This window comes from Saccostrea cucullata, unplaced genomic scaffold, assembly GCF_032062105.1.
Source record: "Saccostrea cucullata isolate Sc308-1 unplaced genomic scaffold, CSIRO_AGI_Scuc_v1 ctg6, whole genome shotgun sequence".
Taxonomy (NCBI): domain Eukaryota; kingdom Metazoa; phylum Mollusca; class Bivalvia; order Ostreida; family Ostreidae; genus Saccostrea; species Saccostrea cuccullata.
In genome coordinates this window covers 34,305-55,741 of record NW_026938995.1, presented here as the reverse complement: position 1 = coordinate 55,741, position 21,437 = coordinate 34,305, and the positions used below count along the sequence as shown (strand labels likewise).

General features: G+C 34.8%; 3 protein-coding genes across 5 annotated transcripts; 2 read left to right on the top strand and 1 right to left on the bottom strand.

Moving 5' to 3' along the window:
- The first annotated feature begins 3,222 nt into the window (after positions 1–3,222).
- LOC134252001 (acetyl-coenzyme A transporter 1-like) lies at positions 3,223–8,154 on the top strand. Its single transcript, XM_062734399.1, has 9 exons — positions 3,223–3,327; positions 3,963–4,605; positions 4,742–4,896; positions 4,985–5,169; positions 5,441–5,625; positions 5,891–6,011; positions 6,173–6,281; positions 7,108–7,214; positions 7,587–8,154. The coding sequence occupies exons 2-9, from the start codon at positions 4,055–4,057 to the stop codon at positions 7,743–7,745; spliced, it is 1,572 nt and encodes a 523-aa protein (XP_062590383.1). The 5' UTR covers positions 3,223–3,327; positions 3,963–4,054; the 3' UTR covers positions 7,746–8,154.
- A 617-nt stretch (positions 8,155–8,771) lies between these two features.
- Positions 8,772–10,255, bottom strand: LOC134252023 (Fanconi anemia core complex-associated protein 20-like; the record flags this gene model as incomplete). Its single annotated transcript, XM_062734440.1, has 3 exons — positions 8,772–8,868; positions 9,583–9,749; positions 10,220–10,255. Coding segments are annotated over 3 exons (276 nt in total), but the record flags the coding sequence as incomplete, so codon positions are not given.
- A 943-nt stretch (positions 10,256–11,198) lies between these two features.
- LOC134252029 (arginine/serine-rich coiled-coil protein 2-like) lies at positions 11,199–19,895 on the top strand. 3 transcript variants are annotated; one of them, XM_062734448.1, is made up of 9 exons: positions 11,199–11,333; positions 11,645–11,840; positions 12,200–12,270; positions 13,414–13,713; positions 16,454–16,656; positions 16,764–16,930; positions 17,288–17,427; positions 18,898–19,023; positions 19,319–19,892. In XM_062734448.1, exons 1-9 carry the CDS (start codon positions 11,262–11,264, stop codon positions 19,580–19,582), a joined length of 1,539 nt encoding a protein of 512 aa, XP_062590432.1. In that variant the 5' UTR covers positions 11,199–11,261; the 3' UTR covers positions 19,583–19,892. The 3 variants fall into 3 exon arrangements, with proteins under 3 accessions (XP_062590432.1, XP_062590431.1, XP_062590433.1); XM_062734447.1 differs by having other exon boundaries at positions 12,197–12,270; positions 19,319–19,891; XM_062734449.1 differs by lacking the exon at positions 11,199–11,333 and adding an exon at positions 11,962–12,016 and having other exon boundaries at positions 11,717–11,840; positions 12,197–12,270; positions 19,319–19,895.
- The last annotated feature ends 1,542 nt before the right edge of the window (positions 19,896–21,437 follow it).

The window sequence follows — 21,437 nt, the reverse complement described above, 5'->3', positions numbered from 1 at the left end:
TAATAGGAATAACAGAAGTGAAGGCAAAAAATGCAACATGTGCACCTAATCCAGCTGAATATACGATGGATTGGACGAAGGAATACAGGATGTTTCATGTAAATATTGAAAGCAGCATAGGTAGAGGACTACTTTTATATGTACTTGATTCTCTTTATGCAGAGGAGGCAAAACTTTCAGCGTCCTTTGAGGAGCAGCTTTTTGTGAAAATAAAGATAAACAGCACAGACTATTTCCTAGTTGGCCTCATTTATCGGTCACCGTCAGACAATACCAAAGAAAAAAATGAATGTTTAAGAAACCTGATAACTGAAGCCTCAAGAATGAAGTGCAAACACTATCTCATTATGGGAGATTTCAACTATCCTAATATAGACTGGGATCTACTGTGTACAAAAAGTGAAAACTCTGCTGAGCAGAAATTCATAGATTGTCTGCAGGACAACTTCATGTTCCAAACCGTCACAAAACCAACAAGGTGGAGAGGAACGAACATTCCAACCATTTTGGATCTTGTGATCACAAAGGATGAAAATGCTGTGGAGGAAATGGAATACCAAAGCCCATTAGGAAAGAGCGACCACTGTGTTATCTGCTTTAACTATGTTTGCAGTGCAATACTGAAAAGCGGACCAAAAAAGAGGAGGACTTATAGGAAAGCTAACTTTGCGGATATGAAGAAGGAAATTAGCGAAACAGATTGGGAAAGCATTCTGGAGTCACGGAGCACAGTAAACGAGATGTGGCGTCAATTCCGACAAAAAATTGAGGACATAGAAGATAAATATGTGCCAGTAGTCACCATCAGACCAAGCAGAAAAACAAAATGCCCTTGGACAAAGAAACTGTCACCTTGATTAAAGAAAAAAACGCACTGTGCAGAAAATATGTGGCTACCAAGGATCCAAATATAAGGAAAAAGTACAATAGGACTAGGAACAAAGTGGCAAAGTTTGTGAGGAAAGCAAGGAAGTCATTATTAGTATAGCACAAGAGGCAAAAACTAACCCAAAAAAGATATGGCAGTATATTAACTCAAAAAGTAAAACGATACAAGGAATCGGGGAACTGTGTGTCGACCCTAAAAATCCAAAGTCCAATAAAACAGAAGTGGATGAAGAGAAAGCAAATATTTTAGCAGACTTTTTTACACGTTTTTACACAAGAACCTGAGGAAGCCATACCCGAACTGGACAAACACCCTATCAAGAAGGAGTGGACAGAATTAAGAATATTGGAGGAAGGAATTATCAAAGCACTGAACCTGTTAAAGCCAGATAAGTCACCAGGATTAGACAACATGCATCCAAGGCTATTGAGGGAATTAAGAGTGGAATTAGCAGAACCCCTAGCAAGGATCTTTAGGAAGTCAGTAGATGAGAGAAAAGTTCCAGAAGAATGGAAAACAGCACGTATTAGTGCGATCTTTAAAAAAGGAAACAAGGCGATAGCAGGAAACTACAGACCAGTGAGCTTAACGTCAGTGGTGTGTAAAGTCATGGAGAGACTAGTTAGGGACCACATAATAGAGCATTTTGTAAGCAACAACCTCTTTACAACTAAACAATATGGCTTTATCAGTGGTAGATCAACTTCACTACAACTGTTAAGGGTATTAGAGGAATGGACAGAGGCTTTGGACAGTGGACATGATGTTGACTGTAACTACATGGACTATCAGAAGGCCTTTGATACTGTCCCACATAACAGACTGCTTAAGAAACTGGAAGCATATGGAATAGGGAAAGAACTTATAGACTGGATAAGGAACTACCTAAGTGGAAGGAAACAACAAGTATCCATAAACGGGGCAACATCTAAATGGCATAGCGTAACTTCCGGCATTCCGCAGGGGTCAGTAATTGGGCCGAAATGTTCGTCATATTTATCAACGATCTCCCTGATATCGTGAGCTCTACTGTGTACCTATTTGCCGACGACACGAAAATCTTTAGTTAAGGGTAGGGAAGATAAAATGACACTTCAAAGAGATCTTGAGAAACTAACAGAATGGAGTAACACCTGGCTCTTAAAGTTCCATCCAGAAAAATGTAAACACATGCACATTGGAAAGAAAGACCCAGACCAAGACTTTGAGTATGAGCTGTTAGGACGCACTCTGGAGAAGGTACAAGAGGAAAAAGACATTGGAGTCATCATAGATGAACAACTCAGCTTTGACAGACACATAAGCGAGAAGGTGAAAAAGGCAAACTCTATTTTTGCAATGTTAAGGCGAACTTTTCAACATTTGGGCGAAGAAACCTTCATTCCTCTTTATAAGACACTTGTCAGGACACATTTAGACTATGCGAGTTCGGTCTGGTTCCCTTTCAAATCAAGACACATAGAGATGATTGAAGGAGTGCAGAGAAGAGCTATCAAGCAGATTCCAGGTTTGGCAAAATTAAGCTATGAAGAAAGGTTGAAGAAACTAAAACTACCAACGCTGAAGTACAGGCGCCACCGAGGAGATATGATTGAAGTGTGCAAAATAACAAGTGGAAAGTATGACCCATTAGCAGCAGACTTTATCAAGTTAAGGAGAGACCACGTTACTAGGGAACAAGGAAGAGGGAATTCCAAGAAGCTGTTTGTACAGAGACCTAGACTCAATATAAGAAAATTCAGCTTCAGTGTTAGAACTGTCAGTCTATGGAATAGCTTACCAGAGGATGTTGTAAGTGCTAAAACTCTGAATACTTTCAAGAATAGACTAGACAACTTCTGGAAGGACCAGGATGTGCTCTATAATTACAAAGTAGACTTTAAAACCGATTACACTGGTAGTCACCCAAGTAGTCACAAAGCAAGGTTTGAGTCCGACGAAGAGGACCTTGACAGGACCTGTGTTGGAAAAATACCATAAGTAACCATAAGTAAGTAAGTATAAAAGCATAACTATGAATTATTTCACATCAACGTCAGTTCTATCGTGTGAAAACATGATACCTAATATTATTGCGTTTTGGTTTAGCCGCATTTATTCTAGTTTCACTTTCAGACTAAAATTAAGTTGAACCTATTTTTTTCTCTCTTCTGTCTATTTATTTATACATATATTTTCATACTAGTATTAGTAGTTACTGTTGAAAATCTTTCCGTTGATTTTTATATTAATTGTGTTGATATTATTTAAAAATAAATTATCAGTATCTTGTTTGGCATTTAATTTTAACAGGACTTCCCTCCCATGTACAACTTAATGAATCGGGGGTTTAACTTCCTGTGAGAAGTAAACAATCGTGTTTCGCCACGTCGAATTGCAGTGTAATTTGTTTTTAAACGACAGGTGTTTCACAGAAAGTGCAATTACATTTTGTAAGGGTAATGATATTTATTTTTCAAGATAATTCTGAACAGCAGATGAAATAAACTATTGTTCTGAAATACGAACCTGGCACTTCAGACACTGACAACAGCATGGCATATGGTAAAACTTTTGATGACTTTATAGTCAATGGCTGGAATATACGAATAGGGATTTATTTAATTGATTTCTGATGAAATATGGTGTTCGTCTGCTTTGCAATTTAATTTGTAAAAACTAGATACTATAAATAAGAAGGGTGTAAATTTCATTTTCAAAATAACATTTGATATAAAGCCTTTATTAAAGGTCATGCCAGGGATATCATTGATTGTCTTTCCATACAAGATTTTTCTGAGGTGATAATTCGCCATAGTGGCAAAAAATATACTCATCTGTAATGTTTTGGGTGATAAAGCCTTTTCTTTGATGTTATTTTCCAGTAACGATCTTAATAAAGCTCATGGAAATAAAATTATTTTGGACACAATATATTAAAAGTACGTTTTCTTTCTGCATAATATAAATGTACATACTAGTACACAATTATACGCCATAAACAAAATATATCAAGGTATTTAAATGGTCAAAATTAACCATGTGGTCAAAATTACACCACCCTACCCTAATGATACTCTCTGCTCTTTTTCAGGGATGAATGATGAAAAACCAATAGAATGAAGTACTGATTTATGTTGAAGAATTTTTTTTGGAAATCTGTCATCACTAGTCAAAATAACCAACATGACTTCCAGACGCCCTCAGCCTGCTAAGCCCTACTTTCCAGAAGGTGATATAGGAGAGGACTCATTTCCCCATGTTCCCTTTTCATCTGGGGGAACCAAAAGAGAATCTGAAGAAAACCCCCGAGGTTTAGAAGGAGACTATAGCAATGTAGCTTTGTTGATGTTTTTATATGTACTTCAGGGTATACCACTTGGAGTAGCAGGCAGTGTTCCTATGCTTCTACAAAGTCGAGATGTTAGTTACAAAGAACAAGCTGTGTTCAGTTTTGTATTTTGGCCCTTCAGCATTAAATTAATATGGGCACCACTTGTGGATTCAATGTATTTCCCATCTTTTGGAAGAAGGAAGAGTTGGCTGGTTCCAATTCAATATCTGATTGGTGTATTCATGATGCTATTATCCTATAGAGTAGACTCTTTGATAGGCACGGAGAAAAGTGGTAGTGGAGTGAGTATCTACATGCTTACAGCTATCTTCTTCATGCTGAATTTTCTGGCTGCTACTCAAGACATAGCAGTTGATGGCTGGGCCTTAACAATGCTGTCAAAGTAAGATACCATAGATTTTCTGTTGTTCATTGATATATTAGAGAATTTAAGTAATATTAGAATATTTATTATAAAATGACATTTATTTTACTTGTTGATTTAAAAAAAGAATGCATTTATTTACATATATTTTTAGGAGAAATGTTGGCTGGGCAAGCACATGCAATACTGTTGGACAAACTGCAGGGTATTTTCTTGGAAACATTTTTTTCCTAGCCTTGGAATCAGCTGATTTTTGTAACAAATACTTGAGGAGTGAACCCCAAGAAACTGGAGTTGTAACCCTTGCTGGTAAGCAAAAAGTTACATGAAATATTGAATCCCAAAACTAATCATGTCTATAAAATCATTTTCTCAACAACTGCTTTCTTTTTTTTAGGGTTCATGTTCTTCTGGGGCATCGTTTTCTTTGTAACCACAACCCTTGTTATGATTATGAAACATGAAACTGACGACCCTGATGCTGACAGTGAACAGGGCATTGTTGACACGTACAAACAGCTGATCAGGGTCATCAAACTACCTCCTGTCATCTCTTATGCCATCATCCTTCTAACGGTCAAGGTATTTATATCTCCTTAACAGTGAAACTTGGAGAGGACTTGTATAGGCCATGCCTGATGTCTAATCCAATTATGTAATCTGACTTTACATCATAAAATATTGATTAAATTAAACAGTGAAACTTAACTTTTTGCAGAATTATTTGATTTTTATAAATCTCTCAACTACAGATCAGATTATTTCATAATCACTTTGAATAAAAATGTTAAATATTTTCTGAACTTCATTAGAACAAAATCCAAAATATACTTTAATTATTTTATTTGAACAGATTGGATTTGCTGCTGCTGACTCGCTAACAGGTTTGAAGTTGATGGAGGCTGGGATGAAGAAGGAGACGTTAGCTCTGTTTGCTGTTCCCATGATTCCTATTCAGATCATCCTTCCACTGATCATCAGTAAATACACCGCCAGCAAAACTCCCATGGACATTTTTTTACGTGCAATGCCATTTAGGTAATTTCAATGCAGCTTGGACATCTGAGAATGTGGCTGCAAAAAAAATCCCCTTATCTCGTGCAATGGTACAAAAAATAAATTCAAAGTGAAGTGTCAACGAAAAACAGTTTTGATGCATTATATTTAAATTTTATTTATCTTATCCATTAAATTAAAATTATGATTTTTTATACTTGAATGAATAAAGACTTCACTTTAATTCATTATATGCATATTTGCTGTAACTGGAATTACTGTAAATGGTTGATCTTGTTATTGACAGATTACTCCTAGGGTTGGTGTATGCCTTCATGGTATGGATGGCATCAAGGGTACAGCCTAGCCCTGGAGTTTTTCCCACCTCGTTCTACATATTCATTTTAATTGTTTACGCTGTTCATCAGGTATGTACATTTAAATGTACTCATTGTACTGTAGAATTTCTTTAACCCTATTTACTTATAGCAAAAGAATTTCAAATGTGCATTTCATTCTATATGAGTCTTTTAATTTTTTTATCTGTATATTTTTCTTTTCAAATGCAAATAATATGTATTTATTACAGGTTACATTGTATAGCATGTTTGTAGCGGGCATGGCTTTTCATGCTAAAATCAGTGACCCGGCAATAGGAGGCACATATATGACACTTCTCAACACTTTATCCAATCTAGGTAAGATACATACTGCTAAAACACCTTATCCAATCTAGGTAAGATACATACTGCTAAAACACCTTATCCAATCTAAGTAATATATACACTATTCAACACCTTGTCTATAAACTGCTCAACACCTTGTCTATATACTGCTCAACACCTTGTCTATACACTACTCAACACCTTGTCTATTCACTGCTCAACACCTTGAAAATATACTGTTCAACACCTTATCCAATCTAGTTAAAATATTCACTGCTCAACACCTTATCCAATCTAGGTAAAATATTCACTGCTCAACACCTTATCCAATCTAGTTAAAATATTCACTGCTCAACACCTTATCCAATCTAGGTAAAATATTCACTGCTCAACACCTTATCCAATCTAGGTATAATATACACCGCTCAACACCTTATCCAATCTAGGTATAATATACACCGCTCAACACCTTATCCAATCTAGGTAAAATATACACCGCTCAACACCTTATCCAATCTAGGTAAAATATTCACTGCTCAACACCTTATCCAATCTAGGTATAATATACACCGCTCAACACCTTATCCAATCTAGGTAAAATATACACCGCTCAACACCTTATCCAATCTAGGTAAAATATTCACTGCTCAACGTCTTTACCAATCTAGGAAAAATATATGCTGCACAAAACCTTATTCAGTCTAGGTAATATAAGTTATTCAAAAAGCTTATTTTTACTTACTATTTAAAATAAATATTTTCTTTAAGTCTACTTGCAAATATTGCAGAATTAGGTGAATGGATATCATATCAAGGACATTCCTGTACTTCTTGTTTGAACATTTGTTACATTTTTTAGGTGGTAACTGGCCTAGTACAATGGCATTGTGGGTAGTAGATGGCTTAACATGGAAGTCTTGTATTGGAGCAACAGGGAGTTGTGATAAAGCAGCACCACTAGAAGAGGTAATCAAAAACATTTAATTGTTACAGAGATTTGATCCAGCCAGTACTAGTGTGACCATATTCATTTGGCACCAAATACTAGTACATATACCGGTACAATGAATATGTATGTTGTTTTGGGACAATTTGATGAAGTGATATAGTCACACTCTAAATTATAAACAGATGACTGTTAAAATCAACTCCAAATGTCATTGGGGACTTTATACGTGAAAATGGGCAGTTGGGTGAATTATTACGGTATCAAACTTTATAATAACAACAGTAGGTAGTTCTGTTTAAGCAAACCAGGTAGTACTGCAGTATCCCATACCCTTTAAACTGATGGAACTAGCAGTCCATAGTTTCTCATGTCTATTATTATCTTTCCAGCAATGTACGCATCATGGTGGTGTTTGTGAGACCAACATTGACGGATATTATATAGAGTCCATTCTCCTGATAGCTGTAGGATTCCTGTGGTATATATGGAGATACAGAAAAGTAAAACAACTTGACAGACTTGATGTCTCCGCTTGGAAGTGCTCCTGATCTTACTCTTAAGCTTATAACTAATAAACATTCCTGTGTTCTCATACTGTTAGTAGCAATCAGAATTGAGTATTACACTGACTGCTTTCAAAAGCAATGTCTTGTTTAGTTGTCTATCAACTCAATCATGTATATAGTTTACAGGTATTTTAATTAATGTCATAGTTAACTGGAATTAAGTACATTAACCTGAATCTCTTGATTAACACTGGGTGTTATAGATTCAGAGACAGTTCAAAGGAAATATTTATATGGACTTTTACTTTTTTTAACATATCGCTCAAGAGTCATTTTGGTTTTGTTGCGTTTGTTGATATTTTTTAGGGATCAATTAAATCATTGTTTTTCATTCGTTTTATATTTTTAAATGTCCAAGGAAAAATCATGAATAAAAATTATGTTACTTTTACTATGTCTTCTTATGCAAAAATTATGAGGACCAAACACAACAAGCAGACAATGAGATACAATTTGAATTTATTTTGTTAGAGAATAAAGTTTTTCAATAATATGGTGATATAATTACTTTTACATATAGGTATAACCAAATACAACTTGCATGTTGTGTTTTATCAAAACGTGTCACCCGATTCAATCTCCTGACCATCACAATGTGACTGTAACCCTCCAATTGGGATTTGAACTTGGGTGAAGGTTAGAAATTTGAGGTCACAAGCAGCAATATTATTTAAATTAGAATTCATCCCAATGCATCTGGAGCTAAGTTCTGGTCCTGTTTATGGAAAGGTCCAAGAAGTCGTGCTTGTTTCATGACCATGACCACTGCCTTAAGTATTTGGTGATAAATGTTGAAGAATAAAAGGTGTCAGTAATTAGAAGTCACCTGACATACCACTATAGTCATCATATACTAGCAATAAAGGAATGGAAGACTGCAAGCATGGACATTGTCTAATAATTCATTAAAAAAAACAACAACAACATAAAGCTATATATTTTTTTCTTTTTTTAATAACATAATTAATATTTTTAAACATAAACATTGAACACATAAGGGTATTTTAAGAGTGTCTGAAGTGTAAATGTTAATCACCAGTTCACATCATCATCTGTGGAGGACAGACAAGTAGCAAGGTGACTGTCTATATCAAGCATGGTGAAACTGCAAAACAAATAGAACTAATTGTTATATTCATAAAAGAATGGTAAAATATAAATATAATATAGCATATTGTTTATCCTGTAGTTCCGAGTGTGCCCTCTTTACCATTTAACAGTCAAAACTCATTATCTTGAATTTGTTAGGACCAAGAAACAAGAGGCCCATCAGCCATATTGGCACAATGCTCAGTGATTCTTAAATATAGATTTTTAAATATTTTTCCTAAATATTTCAATGTAAAATTTTAATTCCCTTTTGTGTCCTTACCCTTTCAACCGGGGAAGGAGGATATACCTAGGAAAGCTTCCACAAAAGTTTCATTATTTTTGGCCCAGTGGTTCTTGAAAATAAGATTTTTGATGACCTCACCACTTTTAGTCTTTTCTTAATTATATCCCCTTTGACATTGCCCTTCATTTAAAGGATTTAAACTCCTCTTCCCTCAAGGATGCTTTGTATTAACTTTGGTTAAAATTGGCCCAATAGTTCTTTTGAAGAAATTGAAAATATTAAAAGTTTACAGATGTGTGATCAGTAAAGTTAGAAAAAAAAAAATTAGAAAATATCAATTAATTTATATCGAGGGTAAAAAAAAATTTGGAGTTCCAAATCACTCGATTCACTACAACATATCTAATGGTTTTCGGTTTCTATGTTCAAGATACTAAAGTTCAACTGTATTCATACAGAACTGCTGTCTTTAGTGATACATACCTTGGATCAAAAGCTTTGCCACACATGGGACATTGTGAAACAGTACTTGCACTGGGTACTGGTTCCTGTTGTGCTTCCTGTATGAGTGATCTTCCTTGATCATCCTGCAGGTCTGAAGTTTCTGGTATACTATTTTTCCTTTCATTTTTTGTATTAGCTGTCAAGCACTAAAATAAAGAATTGTAAAACTAATTTACCTATTAATATAAGACTGCAGTGAAAATACAGTTGTAGCTAACATGCTTAATATAATGAATTGGCGTTAAAGTGAAGTGATTTTCATTCCCCAGTGACTTTCTTATATATTGTAATTTTGTAAACTTGACTGATATAATGAATTACACTTATAACAAAGCAAAATCATTCATCCCTGGCACTTTGTTACAAGCATGTTTTACTGTGCATTAGTAATTCCATTTCACAATTTATTTCATCAAGAAAAAAGCATATTAATTGAAAATAATTATCATAAATCCAAATTATACAGGAACTACAATGAAAATGCCATCTGAATAAGATTTTGACTGCTTTTTAATCCTATGATGTCTTTAATCTTTGACAGAAGACATCCATCAATAAAAAAAATAACATTCTAAGGCAATCAGTATCTTATTTAATTATACTGCATGTCACTCACTTTTTCCAGGATACCATGAGACTGTGGCTTCCGTTTTCAAATCCACATCTTGGAGACGACACATGGGTGGGAATGGTGTCAGTTCTCCTATGGGCTTTTTCTTAGTGACATTGTCTTCCAGCTACAATAGTTTTATTGTTTATTTTTATCTTCCATAAGCATGATAAGAGATAATCTAGCCATATTCTCTTTAAAAAAACACTTGCCACAGAAAGCATATTCATTTAGAGAGATATACAAATAAAATATAAACAAACCTTCTTATTTGGTATGAATGGAGGGAAAGGTGAGAGCTTGGTTGTAATTGGCAGTGGTTGCAAATTTTTTTCTGGCAGTGATTGAACATTTTCTTTGGATCTTCAAAACAAATCAGCTAAATAGTTAGTGCCTATTAATCAAGCAAAGGCCTATGAATTAAAGAGCTACAGATATGATTGATGACCAAACTCAAGATTTATTTTGAACCACAGGGGCTTGTCACGAAATATTTATCTCCTTTTAATAAAGTTACCCCTACTATGAAAATACACTGTGTATTTTCATAGTAGAATGGAGGGAAGGTAAGCTTGGTATGAAAAGAAGATAAATATTTCGTGACAAGCCCCTGTGTTTTGAACTTATAGGCTTAGGTATACCTGTCATTCGCTTTGTTTTTTATATCGTCAACTCTATTGTTGCAAGATAAATTGCTTGATTTTAGAGCAGTCTGAACAGACGGCTTTTCCTCATTTGTAGGGCCAAGTTTTCGCTTTAGACTTAGTCGCTTCATTCTACTTTCACTTTCACAGAAAGTAAAATTTGGAACAGTCCCAACGAAAATAAGTCTTTAAAGACATGTTTTGTGATTCGGATTATCTGTTTTGTAAAGAAAATCTTTAAACTAGTATTCCAAAACTCATCAAAGATATTTGAATAGAAACATTCTTTTCACTCACTAACTCAGTAACTTAGAAGGACCAAGTGTGCGCACGAATGTAGCCGGAAGTTGACGTCTGGAGGTCGTTCAAGATTAGACAAGGTGCGCAGAAGAAGCTACGCCAGAATGGATCTCTTAGCTAATTATGATGACGATGGCGAGAAATCACAAAGCTCCAGCAGTAATAAACAAGATCGGGTATAGTTTTTGAAAATATATGCTAAATTATGTTTCTTGATTTCTTAGTACTGTTTATAAATGAAGGAAACAAAATGTCCTATTTTTTTTCAAAATGGCGGCTTTCCACCATTTACTTTGAAAACGGAAGTAAATTTTGTATCATGAAAAATCTCCGGTGTTTTTAATTACTTTACTATTTCAACTGTAGTTTTAATCTTTTTTTAATTGCTAAAAAGCTTTGAGAATTTTTTTCAATATTGTTAAAAAGTTTACAAAGTACACATGCATGAAAATGATTCTATGAGGCCTATTTTTTTTTTTTATGATAGGTTGATGCATCGTCCAGCCTGCAGGCTGAATGGGAATCTTTTGAGAAAATGATCTCAGGTCTAAACGAAGACACGGAAAAGCCAACATCTGTAAATGACTTCCTTCAGGCCGGAATAGTGGCATATCCAGGCTCATTCAAAAACAACACAGAAAATGAAAAGGAGGGGAATGGATCATCAAGTTCTGGGGAAGAAGGTGAAAGTTCAATTAAGCATTAAAATGAATTATGTAAATATATGTACTATTTTAAAACCACTTTCATTAGAGTTAGTTAACAATTTCAAACAATATTTACATTATATATCTTGTTTGATAGCTTATATCAATTCATACTGATACTTGGAAGACACATTTTCATAAAAGAAAAACAGGTTAGTTACCATGAGTAAAACTACAGTAATGGTTAATTATCATTAATTCTTTCATTTTGGTATTATAATGAAACTTTTAGTGCAAGTCAAAAATGTGTATTTGATGTCTAGTATTCATTATTACAGTAAATTATATATATATTTTTAAAAAGTTTCTTAATTATTCATTATTCTTTACAGCAGAAGGCCCTAAAAAGTCCAGATCATTTGCTGAAGATGTAATGAAGCTATTCAGATCAGAATTTGTTGAAGAGGTAAAGAAAAGGAGAAAATATTTATAAGAAAAAAGCAAATGACAGAGCAAAATTAAAATTAAATTCACAATTTTTTTTCAATATTTTAAACCCCATAGATTATACCAGTTACTTCTTTTTCAACCCAAAGAAACATGTCTTTGTTATTACATGATACTAATATGAACAGTAAAGCAATTTGCATTTTGTCCAAATTGTCTTTTGGATTCTAAAAGAGGTATCCTTGTCCTTAGTGGTGGAAAATCTTCCCAGTTCACTGAATTTATAATTTCTCCACTTTTGATAGGGTTTTCCAGTCCTTTAGAATGATTCCCATCATGAAAATGTGTATAAGGTGTTTTGGGTCCCCTCGTAACATTAAATATGAAAAAAAAGGTTTAAGGTTATTTTCTTCAATAATCTGACCTGCTATCTACATATCAATTAGGTTTACCTTACCATGTGATTGCTGCAAAGAAACACTGATTCAACATATAATGACGACAACAATCTCTCAAATTGTTGTTGTTTCCGTGATGGCGTGTGGGTAAGTAGATGGAAGAGGAGGTAACCAAAATTACAGTCTCGTGATGAGAAAAGTCAGATTCCTGTGCTGGAAAAGTTATCACAAACATTTCCTGTTTCTCATATCGTGTGACCCATATAACACATTTTATTCATATATTGACCTCAGACAAGAGACATCACTTGTTGAACACACACATGTATCATAAACATTTCTTTTTTGTCATATTAGATGACTGATATGATAAATATGGTTTTATTTATATGTTGACCTCTGACACAAGACTTCAAACTCTTTGAAACAAATTTTTATTCGTTTAAGAATCAAAATAAAACCAGTTTTGTATTATTGTATTTTCGTTGACATACATGTAATCCCTTTATATCATTCTCAAAAGTCTAAGAAGTGCTCCATAACTTGACATTTTCGACCTGCCTGTCTTTTAATTTTTTTTTATTTACACAGTATAATGACAATGTATTTTTTAAAAATGGTTTTTGATGCAATTAGTGTTGCTGTATTTCTTTATTGATCAGTTGTTAGATATTTTAGATACTTTTCTCTGCTGTATTATCAGATGTTTTCAGCTGATAAAGAGTAATATACCAGGAATTAGTAGAAGGTTTTGTCTTTGGCAGGAACTAGACATGCCTCCCAGAGCCAGATCTACCTCACACTCCTCTGGATCCTCCCACAGCAGTAGATCTGCCTCAGCCTCTCCATCCTCAGACAGACAGGAGGAAAAAGAGGAAGACGAGCAGGAGGAGGAACCAGAAAAAGACACCAGTAAAGAGGTTAAAGAAGACAGGAGGCCGTCCACAGAGGGTCAATCCAGTAGGAAGCGGTCTAGATCCAGGTCAAGGTCACGTACCAGACGGACGTCACATTCAAGAAAAAAGTCCCGATCCAGTCGCTCTAGATCAAGATCAAAGAGGAGGGTATGTGAAAATCTCACAATAATTTGTCATGGATAACTTTTAAAGCTTTAATCTTCATGGTTTTATTAGCTCACCTGAGCCAAAGGCTCAAGTGAGCTTTTGTGATCACATTTTGTCCGTCGTCCGTCCGTCCGTCTGTCTGTCTGTCTGTCCGTCTGTAAACTTTTAACATTTTCGACTTCTTCTTAAGAACCACTGGGCCAATTTTGACCAAACTTGGTACAAAGCATCCTTGGGTGAAGGGGAATTTAAATTGTTAAAATGAAGGGTCATATCCCCTCGCAAGGGGAGATAATCAAGAAAAGACAAAAATAGGGTGGGGTCATTAAAAAATCTTCTTCTCAAGAACCACTGGGCCAGAAAAGCTGAAACTTATGTGAAAGCATCCTAGGGTAGTGTAGATATTAAATTGTTCAAATCATGACCCCCGGGGGAAGGGCGGGGCCACAATGGGGAATCAAAGTTTTACATAGAAATATGTAGGAAAAATCTTGGAAAATCTTCTTCTCAAGAACTACTGGGCCAGAAAAGCTGAAACTTATGTGAAAGCATCCTAGGGTAGTGTAGATATTAAATTGTTCAAATCATGACCCCCGGGGGAAGGGCGGGGCCACAATGGGGAATCAAAGTTTTACATAGAAATATATAGGAAAAATCTTGGAAAATCTTCTTCTCAAGAACTACTGGGCCAGAAAAGCTGAAACTTATGTGGAAGCATCCTGGGATAGTGTAGATTCTAAATTTTAAAAATCATATATTTTTTAAAAAAGGTGGGGCCACAATGGGGAATCAAAGTTTTACATAGAAATATATAGGAAAAATCTTGGAAAATCTTCTTCTCAAGAACTACTGGGCCAGAAAAGCTGAAACTTATGTGAAAGCATCCTAGGGTAGTGTAGATATTAAATTGTTCAAATCAAACCCCCGGGGGAAGGGCGGGGCCACAATGGGGAATCAAAGTTTTACATAGAAATATATAGGAAAAATCTTGGAAAATCTTCTTCTCAAGAACTACTGGGCCAGAAAAGCTGAAACTTATGTGGAAGCATCCTGGGATAGTGTAGATTCTAAATTGTAAAAATCATGACCCCCGGGGGAAGGGTGGGGCCACAATGGGGAATCAAAGTTTTACATAGAAATATATTGGAAAAATCTTTGAAAATCTTCTTCTCAAGAACCACTGGGCCAGAAAAGTTAAAACTTATGTGGAAGCATTATTGGGTAGTGTAGATTTTAATTTTTTTAAATCATGACCCCAGGGGTTAAAGGCGGGGCCACAATGGGGAATCAAAGTTTTACATAGAAATATATAGGAAAAATCTTTAAAAATCTTCTTCTCAAGAACCACTTGGCCAGAATAGCTAAGACTTATGTGGAAGCATCCTGGTATAGTGTAGATTCTAAATTAAATCATGACCCCCGGGGGAAGGGTGGGGCCACAATGGGGAATCAAAGTTTTACATAGAAATATATTGGAAAAATCTTTTTCTCAAGAACCACCGGGCCAGAAAAGTTGAAACTTATGTGGAAGCATTCTTGGGTAATGTAGATTTTAAATTGTTTAAATCATGACCCCCAGGGGAAGGGTGGAGCCACAATGGGGGGATCAAAGTTTCACATAAAAATATATAGGAAAATTCTTTGAAAATCTTCTTCTCAAGAACCACTGGGCCAGAAAAGCTGAAACTTATTTGCACATGGAAGGATCCTGGGGTAGTTGATTTCAAAATGTCTTAATTATGATCAGTGGGGTAGGGTGGGGATACATAATGTATTACAAGGGGGAACTCTGGTAAAGAACAGAATGGTCAAAGCTTCTCAGGTGAGCGATGTGGCCCATGGGCCTCTTGTTTACCATTGGAGCCATAACACAAGTACATTAGTAATATCATGAGTCTATTAGTAACTATAACTTACATGTTTAGTATTTGTTTGTCTGTTAGGAAAATAAACAAAGAGCAAGAGCCATCTTATGCATAAAATGGCCCTGTACTTATATCAATTTATTAACTATCACCCTCTTTCCATTTTCATATATCAAAATAAAGTAGACACTTGGTGCTTTTATGTTCTATAATGAAATTTCGTTTTGAGAATCCAAATATTTGAAAACAGGCTTTGAGAAATTGCAATGTTCTTGAAATTTGCAGAAAATATGCGTATTTGACTACCTTCAGCAAAGAATTAAAATATGAGCACAGCCCACGATCCAAAAAATAAAACATGTTTTTTGATCTTCAGAAATAGGCCTTTCATAATGTTTTGGCATATTTTGGATCAGAGGTTGTGCTCTATATGAAATATTGAAAAAATGCTTCATTTTTACGTCATTTTCAAAGGAATTTACAGGATATGAGGAAAATGACGCATTTTATGACGTCATAATGCATTGACTAGATGTGAAATTACGTCACAATTAATAGATACATGGTCATCAACAGTCCAAGTGATAAATACTGCATTTGCAACTTAAACTGAGCTGTTTTGAATTTTCAGAAATTGTCAGGGCCAAATAAGGCCCAAAGTGGCTCTACCTCTTTATTAAGAGAACAAATTAAAAATAATTCTGTGTATTAAAGTGATTGTCAGCTCATTTCCTTATCAGTAAATTCACGAAACAAGTGCCATTTGCCAGTCTAAGATGCAAATAGCTTGTGTATGCAGTATTTGTTAGAATGTTTTAAGTATTCTGTGTTGGTTTCAAATGCATTAGAGTGATTTAACGAAAAATGTATTGTAGAGTGGAGACAGGAAAGGCAGCTCATCCCGCAGGAGACACAGACGCAGCAGATCTCGAGACAGAAAACACAGGAGACGATCCTCTAGAGACAGACATAGACACAAGAAAGATAGACGGAGAAGTCGAAGTAGGGACAGACATCGTAAAAGGAGCCACAGGAGTAGGTCTAGACACCGCAGCAGGTCACCACCGCACAAACACAGGTAAGTTGTCACCTGTTAGTGTACTCACCTGTATACTATTCTGGTAAAGTAATGAACTGTCATATATCTGTTAACCAATATTAGATTTAGACTGCTGTATTGTTTAGGTCTGGAAAGAGCCGTAGTCGCAGCAGAGATAGGGGACATCATCCTGCTCCATCCTCTTCCAAACCTGAGGGGGAGAAGCATTTGACATTTAAAGAGAAGATGAGACAGCAGTTGTTGAAAGCCAGCAAATACTTACAGGCAGGGGAAGGTGGACTTGAAGTGGATGGTACGTACAGTACCACATGATTCTTTACTAAATAACTTTATTTGCAAAACTATTTGTGTGTGTGTGTGTGTGTGTGTGTTAAAGTGAGATAGTCTGCTTGAGGAAATTTTGCTCTCATGTATATCTGTACTCAAAAAGTTGATATAGAAAAAATGCCCAAATTTGTGAAAATTTTGTCCTGGTAATGAAGAGTTAAATGGCTATCTCATGAAAACTGGCAATCTGTAATAATCATGATAATTGAGACTTCCAAATTTATGCCCCCAAAATGCTTGCATGAAATTTAAACCCAAAAATAATTCTTGTATTTTTCTCATAGAGAGTAGTTTATCTTAAAAACAAGAATTTAAATTTTAGGAACTCCAAAGGAAAAGCCCAGCAATCTTCCCTTAAGTGATGGACACAAGAGATTTTTTGAGGCTCTGGCTTCCTCCACACAGTCCAGTGTTACTCCACAGATGGCCCTCCTACACACAATGGCAGCAATGCACCAGAAGGTCTGTATCTGTAAAAACTAAATTAATATAAAGTACAGGTATCTGTTGTGAAACATATTTAAGGTTAATTCTACCATGCACTGAAAGACCTTTTAAAAACATTCATTTTAAGTTCTTCTCATGACAATGGATGGTTGATTTGACAATTAATGAGTAATCCTTCTAGGGATGCAAGAACTTAAAAGTTGATAAATGAACAAATCTATCTTGTTGTTGATCCTAAACATTGTAATGAAAAAAATGTTAAAACTAAACATTTCTTTTGAGCATTGTGGTTCATGGTGCGCAGTGATTTTTCTACACTCAGTTTAGGTCCGAATATCGGCCCTTTCCCCTCTCAAAAATTACCGATTTTTTCCCAATTTTCAACTGCTTTTTTCCCAAAATCAAAACGTATTTTTTTGGTTATATTGAATTTTTTATGTACGACTTATCTAAATTGGAATGTTTTTGTTTTTGGTCATTCGGACGCTTAAAATAAAGGCGAAAAACAGCGGTTTATTTGTGTGTTTGTAAGACTTGGAAAAACACATCGAATGGATGTTAAACTTGTGTGTCAATACATCGTAAGAAATTTAATATGCATGTAAATCGGTTGAATATAGCTTTATTTGTAAATTGCAAGTAACAACAACCTTCCCTGATTTCACGAAAATTAAACTGTTTCTTCATCTTGCAGATACTAGCATTGATGAGAAATACAGCAATACATGCTTGTAAATCGTGTCAAGATTATTCCAGCTCCAATGCGAGCAATAAGGAGAAATCGGGAATGATTTTTCCTCAGTTATGTCTACCATTATGGCAAAAAATGGAATATACGACAATCAAAGAACAAAAATGAAAGAAAATTAAAAATGTAGAACGTACTGTGTCCATTTTGATGAAGTTTTGTAGCAAATAAATTTAATAAATGATATGATGAAAGTTTTGTAGCAAATAAATTTAATAAATGATATTACATTTACTTATATATTTTATTTTACTTGTCAATATGAAGGTTAATTACAATCTTATTGTTTTTCCCAATTTGACACAAATGTCGACAATTTTTCCCAATTGAAAAGGCCCAGGCCCCTTTTTAAAATTGTAAAAAAATCACTGACGGTGGTCTTTTATAATGTTTTCATTGAAAGATTAATTGTAATTGAAATATTGAATCACAGATAAAGTGCAATATCAGCTTTAATTGTAGGGTGCCAATTCTCTTTAAACATTTACAGGTTAATGAATGTATTAATAAGTCTTATTTAAAAGATGCAGCCCACAGAGCAATATTCATTGAATTCATTAATTTATGGATAATGAACTGCTAAGAAATACATTATAGATTCCATGGCATACAGTGTACTAAAACAGTTGTTACTGTCCCTAATGATTTCTTTAAATAATATTTCCAACTAATTTAAATTATTTCCATTCACTGGTCATATGTCTATAAGTGTGTACAAGTATTCGTTCTGTTTGTAGGCTCAAGAAATGACAGGTGTTGCTGTTCCTAAGTATTATAACCCTGCAGCTGTGAATCCTCTTAAGTATGCTGAACAGGTCCAGAAAAGGAAATTATTGTGGTCCAAAGCAAAGGAGCACAAAGAGGTGAGGATACCTAATATAAAGGAATTAGACTGTTAGCTGATCTTTTCATTAAAAAAAAAAGATTGTTTTTACTCGGTGCATAGATTCTCTTAGGAACAATATTGTGTAAAGAGAAAAAGATGTGTTATTTCTATGTAGCAAAATGTGGCAGATCCACTGCTCAAGAAATCTATACAGGTGGCATTAAAGTATTGATAACTATGGTTTTCATAGAGAACAAAGGAGATAATGATCAGTGGAAATATCAAAAATTTTAAAGTATTAAAACTTTTTTTTTTTTTTTATTCTTAACCAGGACAAGGAAAAGGAGTGGCAACATACAGCCTTTAATCAGGATGAAAATGGAAAGATGGCTACAAAGTTTAAAAAGTTAATGGGCCTGAAAGACGGGGCAGATGAGGGTAGTGGTAGTGCAACAGTAGAGACAGAGGAACAGAAGAAAAAACGAGAGGAACTTTTCTCGAGACTGGATAAAGACTATGAGTTTGCTCGCATGACGACTCACACACAGAGGGGTGTAGGTTTGGGGTTCTCCTCCCAGGGAATCCAACCTCCCTAACTATGTATAACATCCTGTATTTTTGTGAAGACATTCTCGTGACAATCTGGATCTTGATCCAAGAAATGATTGTCCTTAATCCCGACTTTTGATGTGTGAATTTATCTGTGAAGGTGAACAAGCTACTTGTGTTTTGTGAAAACCCACAGCAAAAGATTTTGAAATGTTCCAAAGTGATAATTCTGTGTCATGAACCCAGAGTACTTCTAATGAAGGAATAGCAAATGTTTGATATAAACTTCAATTTAGTGGACTAGTTATTTGTATTTGTTTCATTTAGAAACAACATAATTGTTATTTATTTAAAAAAAAATTTTTACATGATATTTTTTTTGTTTTTACTTGAATTTATATTATTTTCAAGTACATGTATTATGTTTCAAAAAGAAAATAGATAAACAAAGGTGTGCAAAATTCCTACACATACCTTCAAGTGTATAAACATAGGTAATCAGAGATTACAGAGCTTACCTCAACAAATGTTGTCTTTAAGTAAGGCAAAGTCACACAATTACCCAACAAAAAGTATATATTCAAAAATGCGATATTTATGCAATTTTGATCTGATACTTTGGAATAGACCCATATAAAAACTTCAAACTAGTTCATCTTGAAAATGTGATTAAAATTCAGCATCTGAAGCAAGTTTGAGAGTTTTCGTCCCTTGATGCATCATTTGGGCAAGTTTGGTTTAATAAGCCTTATAGTTTTTTGGTAATCCATTATCTGGAAAATGTATGTTGAATTCAGCATTTGGAGCAAGTCCATTAGTGTGCATCCTCAGATGTATTATCCATGCGAGTTTGCACAACATAGGGCTAATAGTTACTTAGAAATTAAATGAAACCTGCATAAAAATTTAACCTCTTCAATCATCCAGAAAAAAAATGTAGGTCAGATTAAGCATCCAAAGCCAGCCTGGTTGAATGTATCTTCGCTAGCCAAGGGTCTCCGATCCAAAATCTACTCTACCAGACCTGTTTACTCTTACGATTTCACCGTATTTTGTACGGATTTTTAGTCTAAAATACGTCTCACGTTTTGCTATTACAAAAATACGGAAATAAAAAATTCACTTGTTTAGAATTGAGAAGTTTTATTTCGTTGTGATCTGTCTCAGTCTCACGCTCTTTAATCGCTAAAAAAGATTTAAAAACAAAGTTATGTCGGTTTGCCAAAACGCCGTGTTATAAAATGATCATAACCATGTTATAAAACCATGTTTTAGTAATCAGAAAAGCAGTTGTTCACCATTAGTATATGTAAAATTGATGGGAAGTGAAATCTTACTGGCAAATGCCAAATCTCACGGACAAATCTAATAAAAAATACTGAGAGACAACGATATGGGTAAACAGGTCTGCTCTACAAGTTGTATAGTAGATTTCAAATCTTCGCTAGCCAAGGGTTTCCGATCCGAAATCTACTCTACAAGTTGTAAAGTAGATTTCAAATCGGAAACCCTTGGCTAGCGAAGATGGGTTGAATGCATCCCTAGATGTATCATCAATGCAAGTTTGGTCATTATAGGGCTCATAGTAACTTGGAAATGAAACCTGCACCAAAAACTTGAACCTGTTCAGTCATCTGGAAAATGTAGGTCAGATTCAGCATCCGAAGCAAGTCTGGTAGTATGCATACTAAGATGTACCATTCAAGCAAGTTTGGTCATTATAGGGCTCATAGTATCTTGGAAATGAATCTGCACCAAAAACTTTAACCTGTTAGCACAACTGGAAAATGTAGGTCAGATTCAGCATCCAATGCAAGTCAGCTAGTGTGCATCTTAAGATGTACCATATGTGCAAGTTTGGTCAACATAGGATTTATAATTACTTGGAAATGACACCTGCAC

What these genes read in the sequence shown, in the direction of transcription:
- LOC134252001 (XM_062734399.1), top strand. Translation starts at nt 4,055, where the DNA reads ATGACTTCCAGACGCCCTCAGCCTGCTAAGCCCTACTTTCCAGAAGGT. An exon ending in CAACACTTTATCCAATCTAG is followed by an intron (nt 6,282 to 7,107) that starts GTAAGATACATA and finishes TACATTTTTTAG; the next exon opens with GTGGTAACTGGCCTAGTACA. An exon ending in AAGCAGCACCACTAGAAGAG is followed by an intron (nt 7,215 to 7,586) that starts GTAATCAAAAAC and finishes TTATCTTTCCAG; the next exon opens with CAATGTACGCATCATGGTGG.
- LOC134252029 (XM_062734447.1), top strand. Translation starts at nt 11,262, where the DNA reads ATGGATCTCTTAGCTAATTATGATGACGATGGCGAGAAATCACAAAGC. An exon ending in TGGCAGCAATGCACCAGAAG is followed by an intron (nt 17,428 to 18,897) that starts GTCTGTATCTGT and finishes TTCTGTTTGTAG; the next exon opens with GCTCAAGAAATGACAGGTGT. An exon ending in AAGCAAAGGAGCACAAAGAG is followed by an intron (nt 19,024 to 19,318) that starts GTGAGGATACCT and finishes ATTCTTAACCAG; the next exon opens with GACAAGGAAAAGGAGTGGCA.